General features: G+C 53.5%; 1 protein-coding gene and 1 pseudogene across 1 annotated transcript in view; both read left to right on the forward strand.

The window, feature by feature from the left end:
- Positions 1-22,520, forward strand: part of TMOD1 (tropomodulin 1) — a 77,129-nt gene that overhangs the window by 20,618 nt on the left and 33,991 nt on the right. The window contains exons 3-4 of the mRNA XM_075558986.1: positions 11,812-11,968; positions 19,059-19,178. Coding sequence (XP_075415101.1) covers positions 11,812-11,968; positions 19,059-19,178 — 277 coding nt within the window. The remainder of the gene's footprint in view (positions 1-11,811; positions 11,969-19,058; positions 19,179-22,520) is intronic.
- LOC142460178 (protein MEMO1 pseudogene) lies at positions 7,386-9,565 on the forward strand (annotated as a pseudogene).

A 22,520-nucleotide genomic window follows, 5' to 3' on the forward strand; every position in this document is an offset into this window, starting at 1 on the left:
CAGGCCCCACCTGGGAAGGGACTTGGTGGGGTGGGGTGGGGAGGCGAGGCATGACCAGCGAGTTGTTTTGTCCAATTCAACGGCCTCTGAGGCCATTGTATTATTTCTCCATAAAAACTCTTTGCTATAGTTTATTGTGCCAGCCTGGCCGATAAACACAAGTAGGATTAACTGAAGGGCAGAGGGATAAATGGCTCGGTGAGCCTCACCTTGGTTGTTCTGTGCCTCAGTTTAAAGGGGCACACTACCTGTGGGATGCCTAGCCTGTGGACTGTGTCGCTGTAAGTTAAGGTCCCTTTAAGCCCACACGATTGGAATGTTCATCTCTGGAGCTGGGGACTGACAGTTGATGACAGTTGGGGACCTGCCTTGCTGTTTGCTGCCTGGGTATATATAGCCCAGCTCTCTCTACAGAAGGGGACTGGTAACTGGCAGCTCTCAAAACTTGAAGGACTGCTAGTGTCTCACTGCTCTATAATTTAACTGTTAATTTCTTGTATTATCTATCTGTATATTATTTAACGGTTTATTTCTTGAATTATATATTTATCTTTATAAATATATTTATATATAATTACTAGCAATCTGGTTTGTCTCTCTAGAGAACCCTGTCTAATACACTCTTCTCAAAAAAAAAAGCAGGAAGAAAGGAGCCCTCTGTACAAGGAATTTAACAATAACGATTTCTTGTTAATGAGGCTTTGGGGAAAAGGCATTGTGGTAGTTACATAGTCTGTTGTCAATCAGACTATGAAGAGTGAAGGGGTGGAGTTTAGCCTGTCAGTCAAGTCACAGCTTGATGGCCTCATTTGGAGGTGCTAAGGAGATAAATAGCTCGCTGGAGGCGGGACACACGCTTTCTCCCTGGAAGACATTCCTGCTGACAAGACACATGGAGCTACTCTAGAGCCCTGGAGCTGGCGAAGCCACATAGAGAGCCCTGCCAGTGCTGAGTTGCTTACACCACCACTTGGTCCCAAGACTTTCCACCCACTGGCCTGTGATCTTCCTCCATTTGGTGTCATTGCATGTGTTTTGTGAATCTGAAGAGGAATTTATGGACTGGTATTGGCCATATGGGCTAATATCAGACTATGGACTTAATCTGGATGGGGCTGGAGTGTGGCTGAGCACAGAACATCAGTCTGCTTATCTGTAGAGTGCCAGAGGGCCTCTAGCCGCTCAGCCATGGGGCTCGCCCACCTGCCTCCCCAGGAGGATGTGCATGCAGTGGGCCTGCTTCTTGGTCTGGGTGAAGATCATCACGTGGTTAGTGAAGGTTCTCGTCAACAGAGCTGCCACGATGGCCGCCTGGTCTCCCTCCTGATTGGGTCGGATGTGGATGGATTCCTGCCGCAGGAAGGGCACCACGTCCGTGGTCTGTGTTGCTGTTGACGAATTTGCGGACAGGATTCTTCAGGACACGGGGGTGGTGGGGGGGCAGGTCCTTCGCCTCATCTGTCCTCGTGGCCGAGAAGTGCAGGGTCTGGCGGTGGTGGGCGCACCTTCGGATGATCTCCTTCTCCTGCTCCTTGAAGGACTCATCCAGCACCCTGTCAGCCTCATCCAGGAGGAGCGCCTCGGTGCGGTCAAGTGGACTATACTACTGCTCAAAATACGATTGCTCTCGTACATAAAGCTCCTTCCTATGCACATATGCGTGTCCATGGACTTGGTTCTCTAGTCTGCCCAGACTAACACAGGCAGATGATTTTTGTCAGTAAAACAAACAAAACCCAAACTCACTGCTCAATGCTGGCACTCAGTGAGTTTCTGAGACTATAACTGTTCACGGGAGTAGAAAGCCCACTCTGTCTCTCTCGGAGCTGCTGGTGGTTTTGAACTGCTGACCATGCAGCTCACAGCCCAACTTGTAACCGCTATACCAGCAGGGCTCCCTGGCCTCAGTAAAAGGATCAGTCAAAAAATATTTGTAGGAGAGAAGCGGGTAGAGAGAGTCCTGCCATATGAAGACATTGGGCCCGAAGAGTTAATTTTAAAGTCGGGTGTTTGGGAACCTGCGACACATTGTAGCCATAGGACCAACAGTTCCCAGGCCTGGAAAGACTGCGATAACAGTAACAGTGGCTATCCTTCATTGCCAGCCTCCTCTGCACCAGGCCATGTGTCATCTCATACAATCCCCACGGGGATCTGAGACGGGTCCTCAGAAACCAAAGAAACAACCTGCCATCGAGTTGACGCCAAATCTACAGTGAAACTGCCCAGTGGGTTTCCAAGGCTGTCCACCTTGACGGGAGCTGGAGCCTCATCTTCCTCCCACTGGGCGTGTGGGGGCTTCCAACAGCTAACCTCGAGGTGTATAGCCCACCAAACCACCAGAGTGCCTTCTGGGGTGGGGGTGGGGGTGATATAGTCTGTAGATGAGGGAAGAGCCCATGAGTGGCACAAACATTTAAGCACTTGACCAGCCAAAAGGTTGTTGGTTCAAAGCCACCCCAAGTCACCTCACGAGACAATTTTGAAACCCCCAGGGATCAGGTCCACCCTGCGGACACAGCTGGAGTCGAGTCAGAATTGACTCAGCAGGGGCTAGCATCACGGATGGAGGCCAGCGTCACGCAGCTGCTAAGCAACAGAAGTGCATTTGGGCAGACCTGCTTTCCTGCACGCACAGCCCGCCCACAGTTCTGGAAACAAGGGGCCAGAAATCGTTGGAAGAAATGATGGAGGGGGAAACCCTGAGAATTGCAGAGTCTCCTGCCAGCGGGACACGTAGAAACCATCTCCCTGGAAGCCCTGCCCGCCCGTGACATACACACCTGATCAGGGAAAGAAACTGCACGTGCTGGGTGGCCCCAAGAGTGGACAAGCTCAGCTGCTAAATGAAAGCTTGGGGTTTCACATTGACCCCGGGGGACCTCAGAAGAAAGGTGTGGAGATCGATGTCTCCCGAATCAGCCATTGCAAACCCCCCGGAGTCCAGCTCTCCTCTGACATGCACGATCAACCGATGCGCGAGTCGACATCAGCCCCACAGCGATCGTGTTCCTCACGTGCTGCCTGCTTCGCGCTTCGTGTAGCTCATCAAATCCTAACAGCAACCCCAAACGGAAAGCATCGTCACTACCTCTTCAGTGACAAAAGTTCACAACTACCATGAAACCCAGGGAGAAGACAAGCCACACCCCAGCAAGTCAGGGGCGGCGCTGTGGCCAGAACCCCCGGGCTGCTGCTGGGAGCACAGACCCGTAAGATCCTCCCCAGCAGAGCCCCAGGTCCTGTCCCCTGAGCCGGAAGGCCCTCTTGGCCATCCAGGAAGCAGCCAAGTTCAGGCCATGGCCAGGGTCTCCCTTGTAACTCAGCCGGCAGAATCACAAGCCCAGGACAGAAGTAAACAGTGAAATGGAAAGAAATAAATCTCTCTTCTAAAAATAGGCACGCATCCTTAGAAACACTGCTGTTCGTGGGCAGAGCCCAGGATGGCCTAGTGGGGGGGTTGTGTGAGTCAGGCCAGGTGTCCTGAAGCCCCACCCCTCTCTGTGTCTTCTGGCTCCACTGAGCCCCTGCCCCAGCCTTCCCTCAACCCTGCCTCCTCTCCTCTCCTCTCCTCTCCTCTCCTCTCCTCTCCTCTCCTCTCCTCTCCTCTCCTCTCCCCAGGCTACCCTCCTTTCCCCTCCATTCCCTCCTCCTACCTCTACCTGCGGGGTGGCCCTTCATGGAATCCTTTGTTCCTCAATGTTTCTGGGCCCAGCTTCCTACTCCGTGCGTGCGTGCGTGGGGAGCCTTCCTGCTACTTCATCCTCTAAGAAGCAGCAGAGCACCTGACCCTCTCTGAGTAGCACCTCTTCTGATTTCATGAGTTTTAAACATGTGGGAGACTGGGAACCGACCTACGGTCTTGTGACCCCAATCAATAAGTGTGAAAGCATTGCTTATTTGACTCAGAAAATAAATCACTCCAGATGAAGTTTAAATTCTGCTTCCCCACCCTGCCCACTCTCCTTAACCCTTCCTACCTGAGAAGCAGAAAAGCCAGGCACCCACCAGGTCAGGGAGGACACAAGAAAGGACGGTAGGCAGGTCACTTTTCCTGGAGTGCACAGCCATCTTGATTCATTTTCTGTTTCTCTGCTCTTGAAAACTCCATCCAAACTCACTTCCATCCAGTTGATCCCATAGGACAGAGTAGAGCTGTCCTGTGGGTTTCCAAGGCTGTGTGTCACCACGGAGCAGAAGGCCTTCATCTTTCTCCTAGAAAGTGGCTGGTGGCTTCGAACTGCTGACCTTGAGGTGTAGCCCTTGCATGCTGTGAGTAACCCACGAAGCCACCAGGACTCCCTTTCCACTCTTGGAAGAGACAGGCATATAAAAGTTTTTCCTTGCCACAGGCCTCTCCAGGAAGGGAAACTAGCGCAGAGCTGGCGAGAAATGACAACGGACTCCTGACCTCAGTGGCAGAGACAGGAGAGAGTGGGCAGAACGTGTTGGTCCCAGTGCTGACCGTTGGCCTTGACCATTGCCTGTGTCAGAGTGCAGGTCAGTGTTGGCCAATTGGCTGGTGTTTCGAGAGAGGCCGGACATCTGAGTGTCGTCTGGGGACTAACTGTCTTTAGGCGCCTCTGGGCGGGATTTAGGTGAAAGCTGACAGAGCAAATTCGCTTTCTGGTCGATGCTTCACCCTCACGTGGCTGTGGGAGGGGGGTTGCCATTCACGATGTAGGCACGCTTCCCCCGGCCTCCCCGGTCTTGTTTCCCTCCTCCTCCTTGTCTGCCCCGCCCTGCTGTCTGAGCTTTGTTGCCAGGTTTGCCGGGCTCTTGAGCTCTGGTGGGGTGGCTGTTCTGGAGTGCTACCTCTCCGGGGTCCCTGTTGACCTGAGATGAGTTCAGTGCCAGGCATCCAAGGACCGTCTTCATGCAGGTTCCTGTCTCCACCAGACCAAGGATGCCTGATCACTCTGATGCTTTTGACTTTTATGCTACCTTTTCCACCCACTTGCTCCAGAATGATCGATTGTGAGCCCAGACAGAGAAGTTGGCCGTGGCCTAGCACCTCATTCTGATCTCTGGGATGTAGAGGCTGAGTTCATGCGGGCCATTCGCCCGTCGGACTAATTGCTTACTCCGTCTTGGATTTTCTATTTCACTCGTCGTTCGTGCACATGGGAGCGAGCGCGCGTCGCATCTTAGAAGGTTGCTCCCAAGCACTGAGGACGCCAGTCACTGGTCACCCGAGTAGGACGGAGTGCAGTGTCTTTGTAGAGAATGCCTTTATGGCCCTTGACCTTGATGGATCCTGGGACTGTGTACCCAGGCCTAGCCGCTCCCTCCCTCAGGTTGCTTGGTTTGGGCTACAGTGTTTTCATCAGTCTTACTAGACAACATGGCTATTTCTATCTGCAGCACGTGTCAATATGTATGTAAAAATATCCCGTCACGCTGCCTATTTTTAAATGTTGGCTGCTCACTCAAATGCACAGACCAAATGAACCAAGTTTCAGTCTTTAATTGGACTGTAGGCTTTCTAATTTGCAATCCTGGCTCCACCCCCCTACCCCCCAGGACAGGCTGGTGTTTTTGCTTTCTGTATGCACGCATGGACAGACAGTGGGGAGCCCCGGTGGTGTAGTGGGTTCTGTGTTGGGCAGCTCACCACAAGATCAGCAGTTTGAATCCCCCAGCCGCTCCTCTGGAGAAAGACGAGGTTTTCTGCTCCCATGAAGAGGGACCACCTAGGAGACCCGTGGGGCAGTTCTACTCTGTGCTGTCGGGTGGCCCTGAGTCTGAACTGACTCCAGGGCACTGAGTGCATGTGTGTGGTCAAGAGGATCAGCTACAGGACAAGCACCGGCCTCGTGCCTGGCGGGTCCCAGGTGTTCAACACATGCTTGTTAAACCTGAAGATATGAGTGTCTACTAGAATCTTGGGCTTCTGAAGCCACATTCTTACCACCGTAGGTCTAAGACATCCAGGCGGACCTGCGCCAGTTGTGCCCACGCCCCAGGAGACGCTGTTCCCATAGACGAGGGAGTGACTCGTGCCCTTGGGGCTGTGCAGTGCACGGGCTGCTCCCCGTAACGTGCTGTCTAGTTAGTTGAGTGGAGGTGGACAGTTGGACCAAATGGTGACCAGACTCCCTGGTGACCAGCGACTTATCGATGGGGTTCAGGCCTTTATGTTGAGGTTTCGAGTGAGCGGGGGCTTTCAGATCCCTCTCTTCGGTGGTAGGCCGACCCCAGAGCACCAGCACCTGTTGGTGGGCTCACAGTCCCGGCTCGACCCAGGTTGTCACTCAGGAGGCCATTGGACTGTGAGTCTCAGAGATGCAAAATCACATGACCTGAACCTGTATGTATTTGCCTGTCAGGTAAGAGTCCAGAAGCAGGCAGTGGGGAGCTCTGCTCCCCAGACTGGTCAGAGTCCCAGCCTCTCTCCTTCCTGCTGCCCCTCCCCCCTCGTATATGCGCCCCCCATCCTCATGATCCAAGTCATTAGCCAGGATCACTGCATCCTGGCATATTTCCAGTTGAGGAAAAGAAGAAGGAAAAAGCCACCAACCAGGTGCTTTTCAAGGCAACATCCCAGAAATCTCCCCTTCTCGCACTATTGACCAGAACTTCGGTACAGGGTCAGCCTTTAATCTGCAGGGCTGGCTGTGTGCTGAGCTGGAGGGCAAACATGCGTTGATTTCCCAGGAAGGAAACACTGGACCTGGGGGACCCTTTGGATTCGGATCCTCCAAGTTTCCCAGCGTGGTAGTTGGCTGTTATGGTCTGCGGCAGGCCCAGAGGTGGAATGAGAGCTGTTGGGGCAAGAATGCCCATCAGACCCCAAAGATGACCTTTGGGCTGGCATTCCCCAAAGCCTGCATCAAGAGCCCTGGCCTTCTCCAGGACACTGTCCTCCCACCCCATCCCCTTGAATGGAGTGTGACCCCGGGCAACCCCACGGACCTCCTCGGAGAACTGTGTCCAAAGGGTTTCAACCGCTGACTCTTCAGAGGTCTGTCTCTGGGCTTTTCTTCCAAAGCACTGCTGGGGATGGCCTAGAACCTCCAGCCTGTCGCTCAGCCAGAGAGCATGTGCGCACCACCCACGGACTCCCCCCACCCCACCCCTAATCTCCTTGAAGGGCACACGAGATGTCAGCCTGAAGGCAGTTCGGGATAGCCAGTCCTTCTCCCAGCAGGACGTCAGTGCTGTGCGAGTCTCCACAATTTGGAACCCGGCGTGCTCAGTGCCCTGGAGGGGCACCTGGTCTTGTCTGGAGAGAGGGATGTCCGGCAGAGAGATGTGCCCCAGGACCAAGTAGGATGGGCATTACACCAGAGCGGGCCAGAAGTCGAGGTGAACTTGGAAAGAGAACGGGCAGATGGGTGTGGGGACAGGGTGCTGGAGGGAAGGGCAGCAGGAGGAGGCATAGAATGCCAGGAACGGGGCAGAGCCCGGAGCAGGGCCTGCAGCCGGTGAGGAGGCCAAGGCGCCCGGAGAGGCCCGTGTGTCCCTGTGAGCGTTTTTATCGTTTTCGCGCTTGCAATTCGGTCTCCGCTCCGTTTCAAGTCGGTTTTTGCACACAGATTATTTGTTTTGTTTTTGCATGTGCCATTTTTGCAAACAAGTTAAAATAAATAACTGGGGGTTTAAAAATACATTAGTGCCATGAGATGACTCACCGAGCTTGAGTGGAAAGAAAGTTTTAATTTCTAACGAGGCTGATATTCTCAATATTTACTCTAAAATTCCGATAAGCTTAGAATTGTTAGAAACAACTTTTTATGTTTTAAACAACTACTTTCAGCAAGGATTTAAATAAAAGAAAAGCATATTTTAACCTGCTCTGTAAGTAGTATTCTTGAAGTACATCACAGACATTTTTGCTCTCGTATTAGGCTGCTCTGGGCTTTAGTTTAACACAGTGGCTCTCGAGTGGGGCCTGTTCCGTCCTCCGTGGACATTTGGGAGGAGATATTCTTGATGGTCACACTGCAGGGTGGCAGGTGTTAACTTGCATCTAGTGGGTAGAGGCCAGGGATGCTACCACACAGCCTACAATCCATGGGATGCCTTCAACCCAGTCAACAGTGATCTAGCCCCAAATACTGAGTGTGCTGAGGGGGAGAAGCCCCCTATTAGTGACATCGGTGCCACAATCAGATGAGTCTGAGGAAGGATGAGAAGGAGCCAACGCTCCTCCCCCTCCGTCACCAGCCCCTCACCACGGCTTTGTGCCTACACGATGCTGAACCTTCTCGTCGGAGCCAAGTAAAGCCAGAGAGCCGACCCTGGGGCCACCCCAGGTGTGGCGGGGTCGGGCTTTCATTGGCTGGCTTGTGTAAGTAGATCACCAGGGCTCGGTCCAGATATGGCACTTGTGGGTAAGACTTAAACTCCCGGCCCTTCTGGTCGCAGTCCAAGTGTTTTAACCATCGACTCCACTCAGAGACTCCTACCCACGGCTGCCTTCCAGGTCTCCTCCGAACCTCTCCACATGAAGAGCAGGGATTAGAAATAAAGATTACTCTCCTTAAGACTGACCACGTACCCTGGGTTTTTGGCATTGCCTTTCCTCTGGGCCCCAGTTTCTCCTTGAGGTCAAGATGGGCTGTGCACTCAATGAGAGCCCTGAGCGATGTCCTGGGTTCCGTGATGGGCTGCTAACCTCAATGTCAGCAAGTTCAAAACCACCAGTCGCTCCTTGGGAGAAAGATGACGCCTTCTACTCTCATAAAGAGTTACAGTCTTGAAGCTCATTTATCCTCGTGTGCCAGAGGCAGCCCAGGCACCAAGATGCCCCACCAAGTGGTCTCCCGAAAGCCGGTCATGCCGGGAGCTGGTACCCAGCCTCAGGACGTCAGCCGACTGAGCAGCTGGAAGGTTGGCTTCCACAGGATGGTCAGGCACCAAACAGACCTGCGAGAGCCATCATTGCGCCCCATGCAGGATATACGTACCATGGGCTTGTGCTGCCCATGCTCACAAACATGTGAATCCATCTATTACCCATAGAACGTGCCTCCTTGGGCCTTCAGATCATGCACCCCTCCCTCGAGGTGCACTTTCCCTTGTGCATAAGTACAGAACACCTCTGCATGCCCTCGTATTGACAACAAAATGTACAGAGAATTATGGAAAACGCGTGTTTGAATGCCTGTCTGGCTCTGCAGCCTGGTGGAGATGAGCACCGTGTTGAAGTACGTCTGCCTTATGCAGCGACGGCCAAGTTGAGCCAGAGGGTGAGTTTGCCGTGACTCTGGTACTGGTCGGCACTCCGAGTGAGTCAGAACAGGAGTTCAGAGAACTCTTCAGAAACTGTCTAGCGGATCCTAGCAATCTCTCTGTGGTTTCTTCTGATTTCTGCCAGTGGGGTCAAAGGTTCTGTTACAGTTACTATGATGGATCCCGGGGGGTGGGGGAGGATCTCGATCCATTGACCATCTAGATAGAATGGGCACGAGTGTGATAGAGCGAGGAGACCCCGTGTCTCAGCAATTACTTGAGGAACTACCGTAATACAGCGTGTGGGAGACTTCCCGCTGGGGGTGATGAAGTGCTATCACTAGATGGAATGAATAGGAGCTTGTCCTTTCTGAATCCTGCCCAGTGAGGCCAGCGGAGAAGCTGATTCCTGCCCAGTGAGGCCAGCGGAGAAGCTGAATCCTGCCCAGTGAGGCCAGCGGAGAAGCTGAATCCTGCCCAGTGAGGCCAGCGGAGAAGCTGGCAGGACAGTTCCGTGAGGGATGCAGCTGGAGCAGCCCCGGCCCACTGAGGCCCTGACCCCTCAGGGATGGCACCTGCACGCACTCATGCCCTGTCTGGGTGCCAGCCCAGCCCTTACAAAGATACTCTTCTAGGTTTGGGGGACCCGGGAACCCTTCTTTTCCACTCGGTGCAGGCCTGCCTTCATTTCAACTCACTTTGAAAATGCTTTGTTGCTCAGGGCAGCGGGAGGAAGGCTGGCCTCGAAGCACTTTGGTCGAAGAGATGGCCGTGTGAAGGCCCTTTTGCGGCAGTTTGTCGAAAGCACCTTGCCAACCATTTGCCGCCGCCTCATCTGCACCCTTGGCGGACAGGTGCACATATATCCCGTTTTCAGAATAGTTTGTGCAGATCGTACACCAACGACGAGATGGGGGCTTCTTGATAAAGACACTGCATTTCTCAGTGATCTGCGTTAGCACAGAATAAATCCCCTGTGCGCGTCGGTGAGCACCCAGGTTGCACAACAGACACCTCTGGTTAATCAGGAGCTGCATGACGGAAAATAAATCCAAGAATTACAGTCTTGGGGACCCCACTGGGGGCAGGTCTACGTTTTCCTACCGGGTTGCAGTGAGTCGGCACCGACTTGTCGGCAGTGAGTTCGGTTTTGGAGTTTGCATCTCTGAGCATCTTTGACTCTCTAAAGTCCCAGGACCGGGGAACGTGGGACCCGTGTGATGCAAATCTCCCCTAATTAGGACACGGCTTTCCTGGGGAGCTGCATGGAGGCTGCCCCCCATGTTCGAAGAAGGGAATGCAGGTACTGCTTGGTGTGCTCTTACTGGAGTAGCCCATCTCCACGGGTGACGGCCAAAATATTTAACAACCAGCTCAGCTGCGCGGGGACCCGTCAGGACGGGCAGCAGCTGGGAGCAGGGTGTGCAGCCTGGAGACCTGCCTTGTCCCCTTCCGTTCTGCTCAGCCCCCTCCTGCTTTCTCTTCATTGGTTTATCCTGCTCTTCGCGGCCCGGCCTGCCGGATCCTGCAGGATCCAGGGGCCCTCACTCAGACCTGCTGGGGCCCTTGCTCTGTAACAACTACTTCCACACACATGCAAAACTCACTGCCATTCCAGTCGATTCCCACGCCTGGCAACCCCACAGGCGGAGCCCTCGGGAACCTGCCAGGGCAGTGCCGCCCTGCCCTCTCGGGTCGCTACGAGATGACTTGCACTGCCGCCACACTCTCCAGGCACCACAGGCCAGCTTAGGTATGTGTCACTGCGCAGGTGCACCTGGAAGGCCTCTCTGAGCTCGGCACCCCGATCCACAGCGATCCTGCGAACAGCAGGGTGACACAGGGCCACCCTCACACCTGCTTCCTGGTTGAGCCATTGTGGTGGCCAGCGTGTCCAGCCAGCGTGCCAAGGGTCTTTCTCGCTGAGGTGGGAAACAAAGCAGACGATCGGGCCTGAGTCCTAGCTTAGCTCGGCCCCTCGCCTGCCGCAGGACTGTCTTCTGCTGCTGTTATCACAGGCACGCCACCAGTGGCTGAACAAATGGAGATGTGCTTTCTCACAGTAGAGGAGGGTAGAGGTCTGAGTTCAGGCTCCCAGCCCTAGGCCAAGGTTGTTTGTCTGTCTGTCTGTCGGCTCTGGAAGAAGGTCCGTGACTCATGGAGCTTCTGCTCCGGGGAGATCTTCACGCGGCCGCTTGGCATCTCTCCATGCTTCCTGGTGTTTAATTTCTCTTAGGCCTCCGAAGACATTCACAGCAAGCTTGATTTATTAACACAACACAGACAGCCCCTTCCCAAATGGGATGCTTAGCCACAGGCAGAGAAATCAGGATGTCTAACAACATCGATGGGCCACCAGTCAATCCCCAGCAGTGACCTTGGGAAAGCCCCTGACCCTCTCAGGCTCCTTCCGTGTAAGAAGAGGCACTTGGGGTGATTCCATGAGCTCGGAGGTACCAGTCTTCGGTGACTGAATTTCTACAGAAATGCAAGACAGCATCTGATCTCTCTCTCTCTCTCTCTCTCCCTCTCCCTCTCCCTCTCCCTCTCCCTCTCCCTCTCCCTCTCCCTCTCCCTCTCCCTCTCCCTCTCCCTCTCCCTCTCCCTCTCCCTGGTGTTGCACCTCTCCTGTAGAATGAACTGCTGCCAGCAGGCCTGAGGCAGAAGGATCAGACCACCAAGGCACCCACAGGCCCCTTTAAAAGGGAGGAGCTCTTGGATCACTTGGAAAAGCAAGCCAAGGAGTTTAAGGACCGAGAGGATCTGGTCCCCTACACAGGAGAAAAACGAGGTATCGCACCACACTGCTTTTGTTCGTCTGTGCAGTAAGGCCTGCAAAAACCGAGCCCGGGGCCAGGCAGAAACTGGTCAGAGAAGGCAAATGGAACTGAGCTACTTCTGAGTAGTGGTTACATGTTGAGATGTGATCCACAAGGTCAGCAGTTCAAAACCACCAGCTGCTCCACAGGAGAAAGATGGGGCTTTCTACTCCCTTAAAGAGTGACCATCTCAGAAACTCACAGGGGCAATGCTATTCTGTCTGTAGGGTCGCTGTGAGTCAGTCCCAACTTGATTGACAGTGAGTTTGAGTTTGAGGAAGATGGTGCGAGGGCCTGTCAGGGGGGAGCACCAGCGAGCCTGGGGAAACTAGGCCGCTCAGCCATGAGTTCTGGCTGCTGCAGGTTCCACTGTGTGCTAGTCCCTGTGCATCCATTGAGCACCAACTGTGTGCCAGGCCCTGGGTTGGGCCAGATGCGACTGGACCCCCTAGCCCTTTCTCTCCCTGCCTCTCACATCCCTCTGCCACCCCAAGGCAAGCCACTGGGAAGGGCCTAGGAGGACGTGCTTGCTGCTCACGGGGCTGCCTTTTGGCCCTGAGCACCCCAGCTGTCTTCTGCTGCAAGGCCTTCCTTCCCTCTAGGGGTGCTAGTCCCGCCTCCCAGCCCCGAGCCTGGGGCTTCCTGGCTGCTTCTCTCTCCCTTTGGGAGGTGGGTGGTTAGCTTCTGACCCCAGGGGTGCTCACAGCTGCTATGCCGCCGTCTCTCCCTCCGGGAGGTGGAGGTGACAAGAATGCTTTCACCAGTCCTCCCAGAGCAGTGATGGGGCGCTCGGCAGCAAACGGAAAGGCCTGTGGTGGGGAGCCACCAGGAGTTCGCTCTGAGAGTTAAATGAGCTAAGACAGAAATAAAGCACATGGGACAAGTCTCAAATTCATTCTGACTCAGAACGACCCTCCCCCCTAACTCAGACTCACAGCCATCGAGTCGTGGCCTCCTCACAGTGGCCCTACAGGACAGAGTAGAACTGTCCCTGTGAGCGTCCAAGACTGAAGCTCTTTATGGGAGTAGAAAGCCCTGTCTTTCTCCCACGGAGTGGCTGGTGGTTCCCCGCACTGACCTCGCAGTTCACAGCCTGATGCATAACCACTCCGACACCAGGGATCCCGCAGGGACCCTATAGAGAGAGTAAACCTGCCTATAGGTGGCTTTCCGGGAGTATAACTGTTTACAGGAGTAGAAAGCGTCATCCATCTCCCGAGGAGCAGCTGAGTTTGAACTGCTGATCTTACAGTGAGCAACCAAAATGCATAACTCACTGCGACCCAAGGGCCACAGTTTGAAACCACCAGCCACTCCTCGGGAGAAAGATGAGACTTTCTACTGCAGTAAAGACCGAGAGTCTCAGAGACCCACCGGGCAGCCGTGCCCGTTTGGGTTGGGGTTGCTGAGGACAGCACAGTGTCTGGCAGTAGTAAGGGCTGTACAAGTATCCGCTGTCCTCCTGGGCTCTTAACTGGCTTGTCTTCTCTTTCGGAGGAAGCCGTCTGTCTATCGTTAGGGTACGCCTTCCCCTCCGACTCACCCTCCGGTGGTCTCTGTCGCAGGAGCGACATACACTGTGTGTACTTCATACCAGCTCACATTTCACCGTCATCTTCCTGTGTCCCTCTCCCACTCACCCATATGCTCCCGGAGGGGCGGGGCTGGGGCTGCGTTTGCCCACAGGGCTTGGCTCCACAGAGGGCTGTTGAAGGAAGGAATGGGCTGAAACTAATGATCCTTAGAGGGTCGTGTAGAGAATCTTAGAGGCTTCTTCCTGAGACAGTGAAGACTGCAGTCTTGAGTCTAGTGATCAGCCACTGATGGATTCCCAGCCCGTGGTAGGCGCTCACTCCATGGGTGGAATTAGACAATTCCCCGGATCATCTATTTAGCTCTTTTCTGGCCTGTGCGTGGTCCCGTCTCGTCTGTGTCCCTGTCCCTGGGTTAGCGCAACACCTTGCACCATGAATAATGAATGGACAGAGGCAGCAAGGGCAGATGTTGTGGGAAGACTTGACCATCCAAGCCCTGGAACTGGAGCTCAGTCCAGGTTTCACCTAAAACATGGACAGCCGGCACGCCTGGTGGGGGGGGGGGCTGTACTAAAGAAGTGTGGCAGCACTGTGTGGCGGGCAGAGGCATCCTGAAGGGGGGCCCGGCGCTGCTGGGTGTGGAGAGCAGTAGGCTGGTCAGCCTGCGAGCGAGGCCACCCGAGAGCTGAGCCTCGAGGCCGGGGTTCTGCACAGCCGATAGAGATAAAAGACTCCCTGGATTTCACTGGACCTTAAAGGTCCTGTCATTCCACCCATGTGTTTGAAAAATGGGTAAACTGAGGCAGGATGACAATCACAGCAGATGAGGGTGAAGAAACAACCCTGACACTGCTCTGGGGCTCAGCTGGCTCACTTTTTAAACAGGGGGCCAGTTCACTGTCCCTCAGACGGTTGGAGGGCCAGACGATAGTTTCAATATGAACAAATTCCTGTGCACCCTGGACGAGTCCGCTGCTAAGCAGGACAGGCAGCAGTGGCAAAAACACCCAGCGGGCCAGGTAAATGTCCACGGCGGGCCGCATGTGGCCCACGGGCTGCAGTTTGAGGACCCCTGTCTTAGTCTCCACCTTGTGCAAGAGACCTGCTGCCAAGTCTTAAGTGTCTGTTGAATGCTTGGTAGATACTGCGAATCTTCTTTCTCGCAGTTGGTTTTATTGTCACCATTCCCGCCCCCCCCTCCCCCCGTCCCTTTGACACTTCCCTGGACTCCGATTGTGGTTGTTGCTGGGTGCCATCAAGTCGGCCACCACCTGCAGCGACCCCAAGCATAGCAGGAGGAAAGCCCTCCCGGGCCTGTGCCCTCCTGACCACTGTCCTCTGCCTGCACCTGTTGTTGCAGCCACGGGTCAGTCACCTCGCTGAGGGCCTTCCTCCCCTTGGCTGCCTCTGAGCTCCTAGGATCTAATAGTTAGGTGGAGGTGGTGACACATTTTTGTTCTGTTTATAGAGATAATGGATCTTGGCAGCAGGCAATTTCTTTCCTTTTTTTGTATTTTAATATAATTATTGGCAGTGAAAAATATGCCAGAGCTGCCAAGAGTCATCCATCAAGCAGCTGTGTTTAGAACTGGTGTGATTCCACGAGTCTCACCTTCTTAAGAAAAGCGAGCTGCCCCTCCCTGACCCATAGCGCTACAGGGTCAACACTGGAGACGCAATGTGGAATTGTGCCCGATCTGACCCCACCACACTGGGGCCAAACCCTAAGAGAGTGCAACAGAGCAGCAAGGGAGCAAAACAATGACGTCCCCAGGGAATATCAAAACAGACTTTGGGGCCAGGACATGGCACCCCATCAGCCTCAACCAGAAAACACTCTTAAAGGTCAACAAACAGACCTGAAACTATTTATAGGCTTTTCTTTTTATGTGTGTGGTTGGTTTTTTGTTGTTGTTTGGGGTTTTTTTTTGTTGCTTTGTTTTGCTCTGTCTTGTTTTTGTGCTTATTATTGTCTCTGAGTGTCTATCTAGATAACATAGGTGGGATAACCAATCCAGAGGAGAAAACAACAGGACTGATGGTTCCTGGAAGACATGGGAGAGGGGAGGGGGTTGGAGGCAACGAAGTGGGTGTTAACAAACCCAGGGACAAGAGAAGAACAAGTGATCTAAAATAGATGGTGAGGAGGGCGTAAGATGCCTTGTAGAACTTGATCAAGGGCAATATAACTGAGAGGAATTACTGAAACCCAAATGAAGGCCAAGCATGATAGTGGGACAAGAGGAAAGTAAAAGGAAATAGAGGAAAGAACTAGGAGGCAAAGGACATTTATAGAGGTCTAAATACAGGCACGTACATATGTACATATATTTATATATAATGATAGGGAAATAGATCTGTGTGTATATATTTATATGGTAAGTATCAAGGTAGCAAAAAAATATCAAGGTTGCAGATGGACAATGGGCCTCTACTCAAGTACTCCCTCAATGCAAGAACACTTTGTTCTAATAACCTGGCATTCTGTGATGCTCAGCTTCCTGACATAATCACTGAGGACAAAATGGGTGCGTAAACAAATGTGGTGAAGAAAGCTGATGGTGCCCAGCTATCAAAAGATATAGAGTCTGGGTCTTAAAGGATTGAAGATAAACCAGTGGCCATCTAGCCGAGAAGCAACAAAGTCCACATCGAAGAAGCACACCAGCCTGTGTTATCATGAGGTGTCATTGAAATCAGGTATCAGGCATCAAAGACCCAGAACAACAAATCATATCAAAGTGAATGAGGGGGAGTGCAGAGTGGAAACCCAAAGCCCATCTGTAGGCAATTGGACATTGTGTTAGTCTGGGTACATTGGAGAAACAAATCCACAGAAACACATGTGTATAAGAGAGAGTTTTATATAAAGGGTTAAGTGCCCATCAAGAAAACATCCCAACCCAGTGCTGCCCCAGCCCACAAGTCCAACATTAACCCATATGTCCGCCACCAATCCACAAAGTCCTCCTCCATCTCACAAAACACACACTATGACGCCGACTGCAGGAGGAGAGCCGAATCGGAATGTGTAAGCATCTCAGCGCTGGCAGGGTCTCCACACGGCTGCTCCAGCACCCAGGGCTGCATCGGCATAGGTCAATGCGGCTTCTCCTCAGGGATGTCTTGCAGGAATTGAGCCTTTCCAGCTGAAGCAGGGAACTGGCTAAGGCAGCTGCACCCTGGTCCGACCATCAGAAAACAAGAGACCCAAGAACTAGAAAGGCGAGTCTCAGCCATTTCTCTCTCCACCCTCCAATTAACCCACATGTGTTTATTGACCAGGTTGACACAATAAACTTTAACTATCTCAGACATCCCCTTACAGAAGGGTCACAAGGAAGAGATGAGCCAGTCGGTACTGTATAGCACCAATGAAACATACAACTTTCCTCTAGTTCTTTAATATTTCCTCCCCCCTACTATCATGACCCCAATTCTGCCTTATAAATTTGGCTACACCAGAGTATGTACACTGGTACAGATAAGAGCTGGAAACACAGGGAATCCAGGACAGATAAACTCCAGGACCAATAATGAGAGTAGGGATAGGAGGGGAAGGAGAAGGTGGGGGGAGAAAGAGGAAACCTATCACAAAGATCTCCATATAACCCTCTCCCTGGAATGGACTACAGAAAAGTGGGTGAGGGATGACATCAGTCAGTGTAAGACATGAAAAATAATAATTTATAAACTATCAGGGGAGAGAAGGGAAAAAATGAGCTGATACCAAGGGCTCAAGTAGAAAGAAAATGTTTTGAGAATGATGGCAACAAATGCACAAATGTGTTTGACATGATAGATGGATGGACTGTGATAAGAGTTGTAAGATCCCTAATAAAATGATTGGAAAAAAAAAGTGAGCTGGAAGGGACCTGACTTTTTCCCCCAATCGTTTTATTGGGGCTCTTACATACATCAACTGTATCAAGCATATTTGTACAGATGTGCAGCAAACAATTTTCACAGCAAAGTAATTCAAAGTCACACCCTCCACCAACTCCTTTTGAATGGCTAGCCTTCTGAATATGCATGCATTTACACACACACATGCACATGTATTCATACATGCACACACGCATTGACATGCACACACATTGACACACACGCACACCCTCTATAGAGGCAACCCTGGTCCAGGTCGCCTCTCACCAGGCCTCCTCAAGTCTGTCTCCTGCTCCATCCCCGCCCCGCCCCGGGCGGGGGTTTTCTCACTGGAGAACCAGAGTTACAGGTGAACCTTTCTCCATCTCCAGCACAGCGTGATGGGCTCCCATCTCAGAGTGAAAGTCAAAGTCCTCCCAGGGCCGTCCAGAATCCCTCTGCCTTTATCTCCCCCAGCCACCCCTCCCCTAACCACCACACCCACACCTGTCACTCCGCTGTCCCTGCAGCCTTATGTCAGCGCCAGCCAGCGCTGTGGCTCTCCCCCAGGGAACCCTCAGGCTCTTCTCCTCACTGTGGGCCACTGCCTGCTCTCAGGCCATCATCTCAGCACTACATTCCCGACCGGCCACCCCCCTCACCCCAACAGCCACCCCCACCTCACCCACACCGCAGCCTGACACAAATACCAGCTGCTACCTTCCAGTTTGTCGTCTCCATCTCTTTCCACAATGTGGTAAAGTGCCGTAAGGAAGGACCTTTCTGCCATGTCCCCACCCCAAGAAGGTACCTGAGCCTCAGAAGTACTTAATATCTGTTGTGGGAATAAATAAGACATCTGACTTTTCATGAACGACATTGAAAGGGTCCACACTATATGTATCTTGCTTTAGCGAATGTTTTCTGTGGAGCGTTGTCTTCCTGACTAGGTAGGCGTCCCCACCACCCTTTCTCTCCCCTGGGGGTCCCCCTGTCTGGGGACCATGGATTCGTCCATAGTCCCACCCAGCGGGCACTGCTGTGACCACCTTTGCCCCGGCATCATCGCCAACGCAAGGGCAGACGTCTGTCCCCTGTTTGTGGCAGTGGGTTAGGTGTTGGACTGCTGGCTGCAAGATCAGTGGTTCAAACCCACCAGCTGCTCTGTGGGGAGAAGATGAGGGTTTCTACTCCCTTAAAGGGCTACAGCCCCAGAAACCCAGCGGGCTGTTCTAGTCTGTGTCGTAGGGTCACTGTGAGTCAAAATCTACTTGACAGCAGTGAGTTTGGTTTGGTGAATTCTTCTTTTCCTAATCTAAGTGGTAACGTTTCTGGATTATTTTAAAATACCAGAGCCCTTGATTAAGGTCTCTCAGACTTTCCAGTATAGCTTTCTTTGAGAACTCACCTCCCACCCCCCACCCCTTACGGCTGGTTTAGAGTCAGGACTGCAGTGTTCCTGGGAGAGGGCTCAGCTTTTCCCGAGGGGTCGGCTTCCCGCATTCTCGCGGGAAGGATGATTGGTTGGAGACCACTGGTTACCATTTTGGGGGGAAACCCCACTGACACTCAGGCCCCGAGGGAGAAGTCTTGAGGGCTTCTGGCCATCCCCAGGCTGCCAGTCACAGCTGCGCCCTCCCGCCCGGCCCATGTGCGTTTGCAGGAAAGGTCTGGGTCCCCAAGCAGAAGCCAACTGATCCCGTGCTGGAAAGCGTGACGCTGGAGCCCGAGCTGGAGGAGGCCTTGGCGAACGCCTCTGATGCCGAGCTCTGCGACATCGCAGGTAAGAGGGGCATCCCAGAAGCATCTCACGTGCCCGGCGCTCCCAGCACCTGCAGGGGCCTGTATGGTTTATTCCCACTTGAGCGTCCTTTGTGCGTCCTCATGAGGACACCAGGAGACCAGGTGGTGAACCGGAAACCCAACAGTGAAGCCACCCAAACCCTCCAATCCGCCACCCCCTCCCCCACCCAGGAGCCGTCTGATGTGGCTGGAACCCGGTCCTGGAGGGGGCTGTGGTCCAATCCCAGAAAGGAAGTGCATTTACCTCAAATCCTCCGTGGGAAGAGAGAAAGAGGAGGAGCCAAGGACTCCTGGCACCTCCAGTTTGGGGCTGGAGATAGAGGGGTAGGGCGCTGGGCGGGGGCACAGCTGGGGGAGGTGCTCGCAAAGTGCTGGGCAGAATCATTTACATTTACAACCTTGCTGTAGTGCCTTCCTCCCTGGCCAGGTGTTTCCACACCTCCATCACTGAGCCTGCTGGGGACCTCTCCTCCACGCTGCCCACCTTCCCACAACTCCCCTTCTGATCTCGACCTCACGTGGGGCAGGGTGGTGGGGGGGCTGAGTTCTGAGCACACCACCATGCTCCCCATGACACCCTGTCTTTGAGAATGGGTGAATCTTTTATCCTGCTGACTTTAGAGCTATTGACTGACACCCCGCCCCCCAGGTGATGGAGAAGGGCGGAAAGGGTGGGAGAGGCTCCAGGGCAGGGAGGGGTGGGGGTGGGCTGTCCTGGCTGGCAGTAAGAGCAAGAGGGCTGGCTGGCTGTCCTAGAGCAAGGAACCAAGGCAGTGTCCAGGGTTTCTGACTGCAGGGACTGACCAAGCGGGTGGCAGTGCCAGTTGTGTAGGGGAGGGCAAGGGAGGAACAGGATTCTGGGAAATGCCTCGATCCTCCGTTGAGGGTCTGTGGAGTTTGAGGCGCCTGTCGGTCACCCAGGCGGACACAGCTGCCCATGAAGGAGTCCGCTTTGGGTGTATACGTGTGGAGGCCATCGCCTTGCGAGGAAACTCTGGGCAGAGGGCAGGACCCCTGCAGGAACCAGGACTCTGAGGGGCCAGGGCGCAGAAGGAGAGCCATGCAAATGGGACAAAGCCAGTGCAGAGGTGGGTTCGCCACAATGGGCTGAGGGCAGGTGCCATATCTAGGTGCACTAAAGCCAGGGCAAGGGCCAAGGAGGCGGACTGGGGCTCAGAGAAAGCCAAGGGGCTTCTGGTGTGAACATGGCTCCAGTCCTCCGTGCTTTGGCCCATCCCCCTGCTTCTCCTGAGCCATGCACAGACTAGACTAAGCATGAGGGTGACTGACCCTGGCTGGCTAGGGGAGGCCTGGGCCCACAGCGTGACTCGGAAGAGCTGTGTAGACACTGTGTCCAGAGAGCTCTTTCCAAGGGATGGACGGTTCAGGTAGGACAGCGGTCAGTGACTGAGAAGAGGGTTTTTATTTTCACTCAGAAGTACGTGCAGGAGCTGAGGGGATTCTCCCTCCCCAGTGTTGACAGATTCTTAGCTCAAGGAACCTGGCTTGCTTTGTAAAGTGAAGGATTTGCTGTTTAGAAGCCACAGATGGCCCTCCACTCTGCCCAGATGTTTCAGCCCAAGGGGTGATGCGTGTGTGTGTGCGTGTGTGTGTGTGTGTGAGACTGACTCACCCCGGACCTTCTCCTCCCATGACCCTGCATGACGTTACTCCCCTCATTAGGCAGCTCAGAGGGGTTATCAAATGACCCAGCAGTCAGAACCAGAACTGCCGGCTCCTGCCAGGTCCTGGGCCCAAATAGGGCTGCAGGGTCATGCTGTGTTTCTGTCCTGTTTTCTGGAAGCTACTCCTCTTAATCTGTGTGGGCCTGGTTAGTGATGACTGTGTTAGTGTGGGCAGACTAGAGAGCAAATCCATGGACACACATATGTGTATAAGGAAGAGGTTTCTGTACAAGAGCAACCCAGTCTAGTCCAAGGCTATAAGTCTAATATTAGCCCATATGTCTGATACCAATCTATAAAGTCCTCTTCAGACTCGCAAAACACATGCAATGAAGCCAAATGCAGGATGATCACAGCCAGTGGGTAGAAAGTCTTTGGGTCCAATGGCGTTGTAAGCATCTCAGCGCTGGCAGGGGTCTCTCTGTGGCTTTTCCAGCTTTAGAGGTCTGGTTGGCTCCATGTGGCTTGTCCGACTCAGGGTACCAGGGTGGTTCCATGTGTCTTGTCAGCGGCAATGTCTCTCAGGGAGTGGCCAAGGGAGAGAAGTGTCTCCTGCCTGCAAGGAGGAAGTACCGGATTTCCCAGAATTCTCAGGAGAAGGCCATGCCCACACAGAGGCCTCATTGGCTATGATCTGATTGACAGGCTAGACTCTATCCCTTCACTCTTAATCCTCAAATTGACAAACGATTATATATCTACCACAATGACGTATCTGTTCACATGATGGAACCCTCCGACATCCGGAAAGGAGAGGGGCCACACTAACATGAACTGCCAGCCTTGCCTGCCTGTCATGTCCCATCAGCCCCTTCAAAGGCGCAGTGTCTCTGGGGAGGGAGGGACTGAACATTGGCTGACCCCCAGTGACGTGCCAGCGGCTATGTGAGTGGCATTAGACAGGCTGTTGTATTTATCAGTCACGGTCATCTTACAAAGCAGGCTTTGTTATTGTCGCACTTTGTGGATGGAGCTGCCCAGTGGCATAGTGGTTACTCATTGCCCTGCCACCCATGAGGTCAGCAGTTTGAAACCACCAGGCGCTCCTCAGAAGCTAGGGTGGAGGCGCCCCTTTGGGCAGCTTGCTCTGCAGGCTTGGCCTATATGCTGTGGTGAGAACATGGAGGTGGGGCCCCGGGCCTCGGTCGAGGATGCAGGAAAGCGAGACCCCGTTTATTAAGTGGCTTTCTTCTTGATGTGTCCTTCATGCTTGTGTGCGTTCATTCCATCGGCAGACATCACGGAAGGTGGGCCAGTGGGCTAAGCTGCAAACAAGAAGGTGGACCACTCAAATCTACCTGCTGCTTTTTGAGAGAAAGATGAGGCCATCTGGTTCCAGAAAGATTTCCAGTCTTGGAAATCCCTAAGGACTTCTCCTATAGGGCTAAGCAGCAGGTGCTGTGCACTGGCAGACAAGAAACGTGTAACCCTCATCAAAGCGTGCCCCCACAGGCTGCTGGCAGAATGCACAGCATATTCTGGGAGGACAGCATGAAGTTCTGGGCCCAGAAGGCCCCTGGGTGTCCTCTGCAAACACTGCCCCCCAGGAATATGACCTTTAAAGCCCCTTCCGGTGGGGCAGAGGGAACAGGGGAAGGGGCAGGCTGCCCTTCACAGGCAGACTCGGAACACCCTTC

Source organism: Tenrec ecaudatus, chromosome 10 (genome assembly GCF_050624435.1).
Source record: "Tenrec ecaudatus isolate mTenEca1 chromosome 10, mTenEca1.hap1, whole genome shotgun sequence".
NCBI classification, from domain to species: Eukaryota; Metazoa; Chordata; class Mammalia; order Afrosoricida; family Tenrecidae; genus Tenrec; species Tenrec ecaudatus.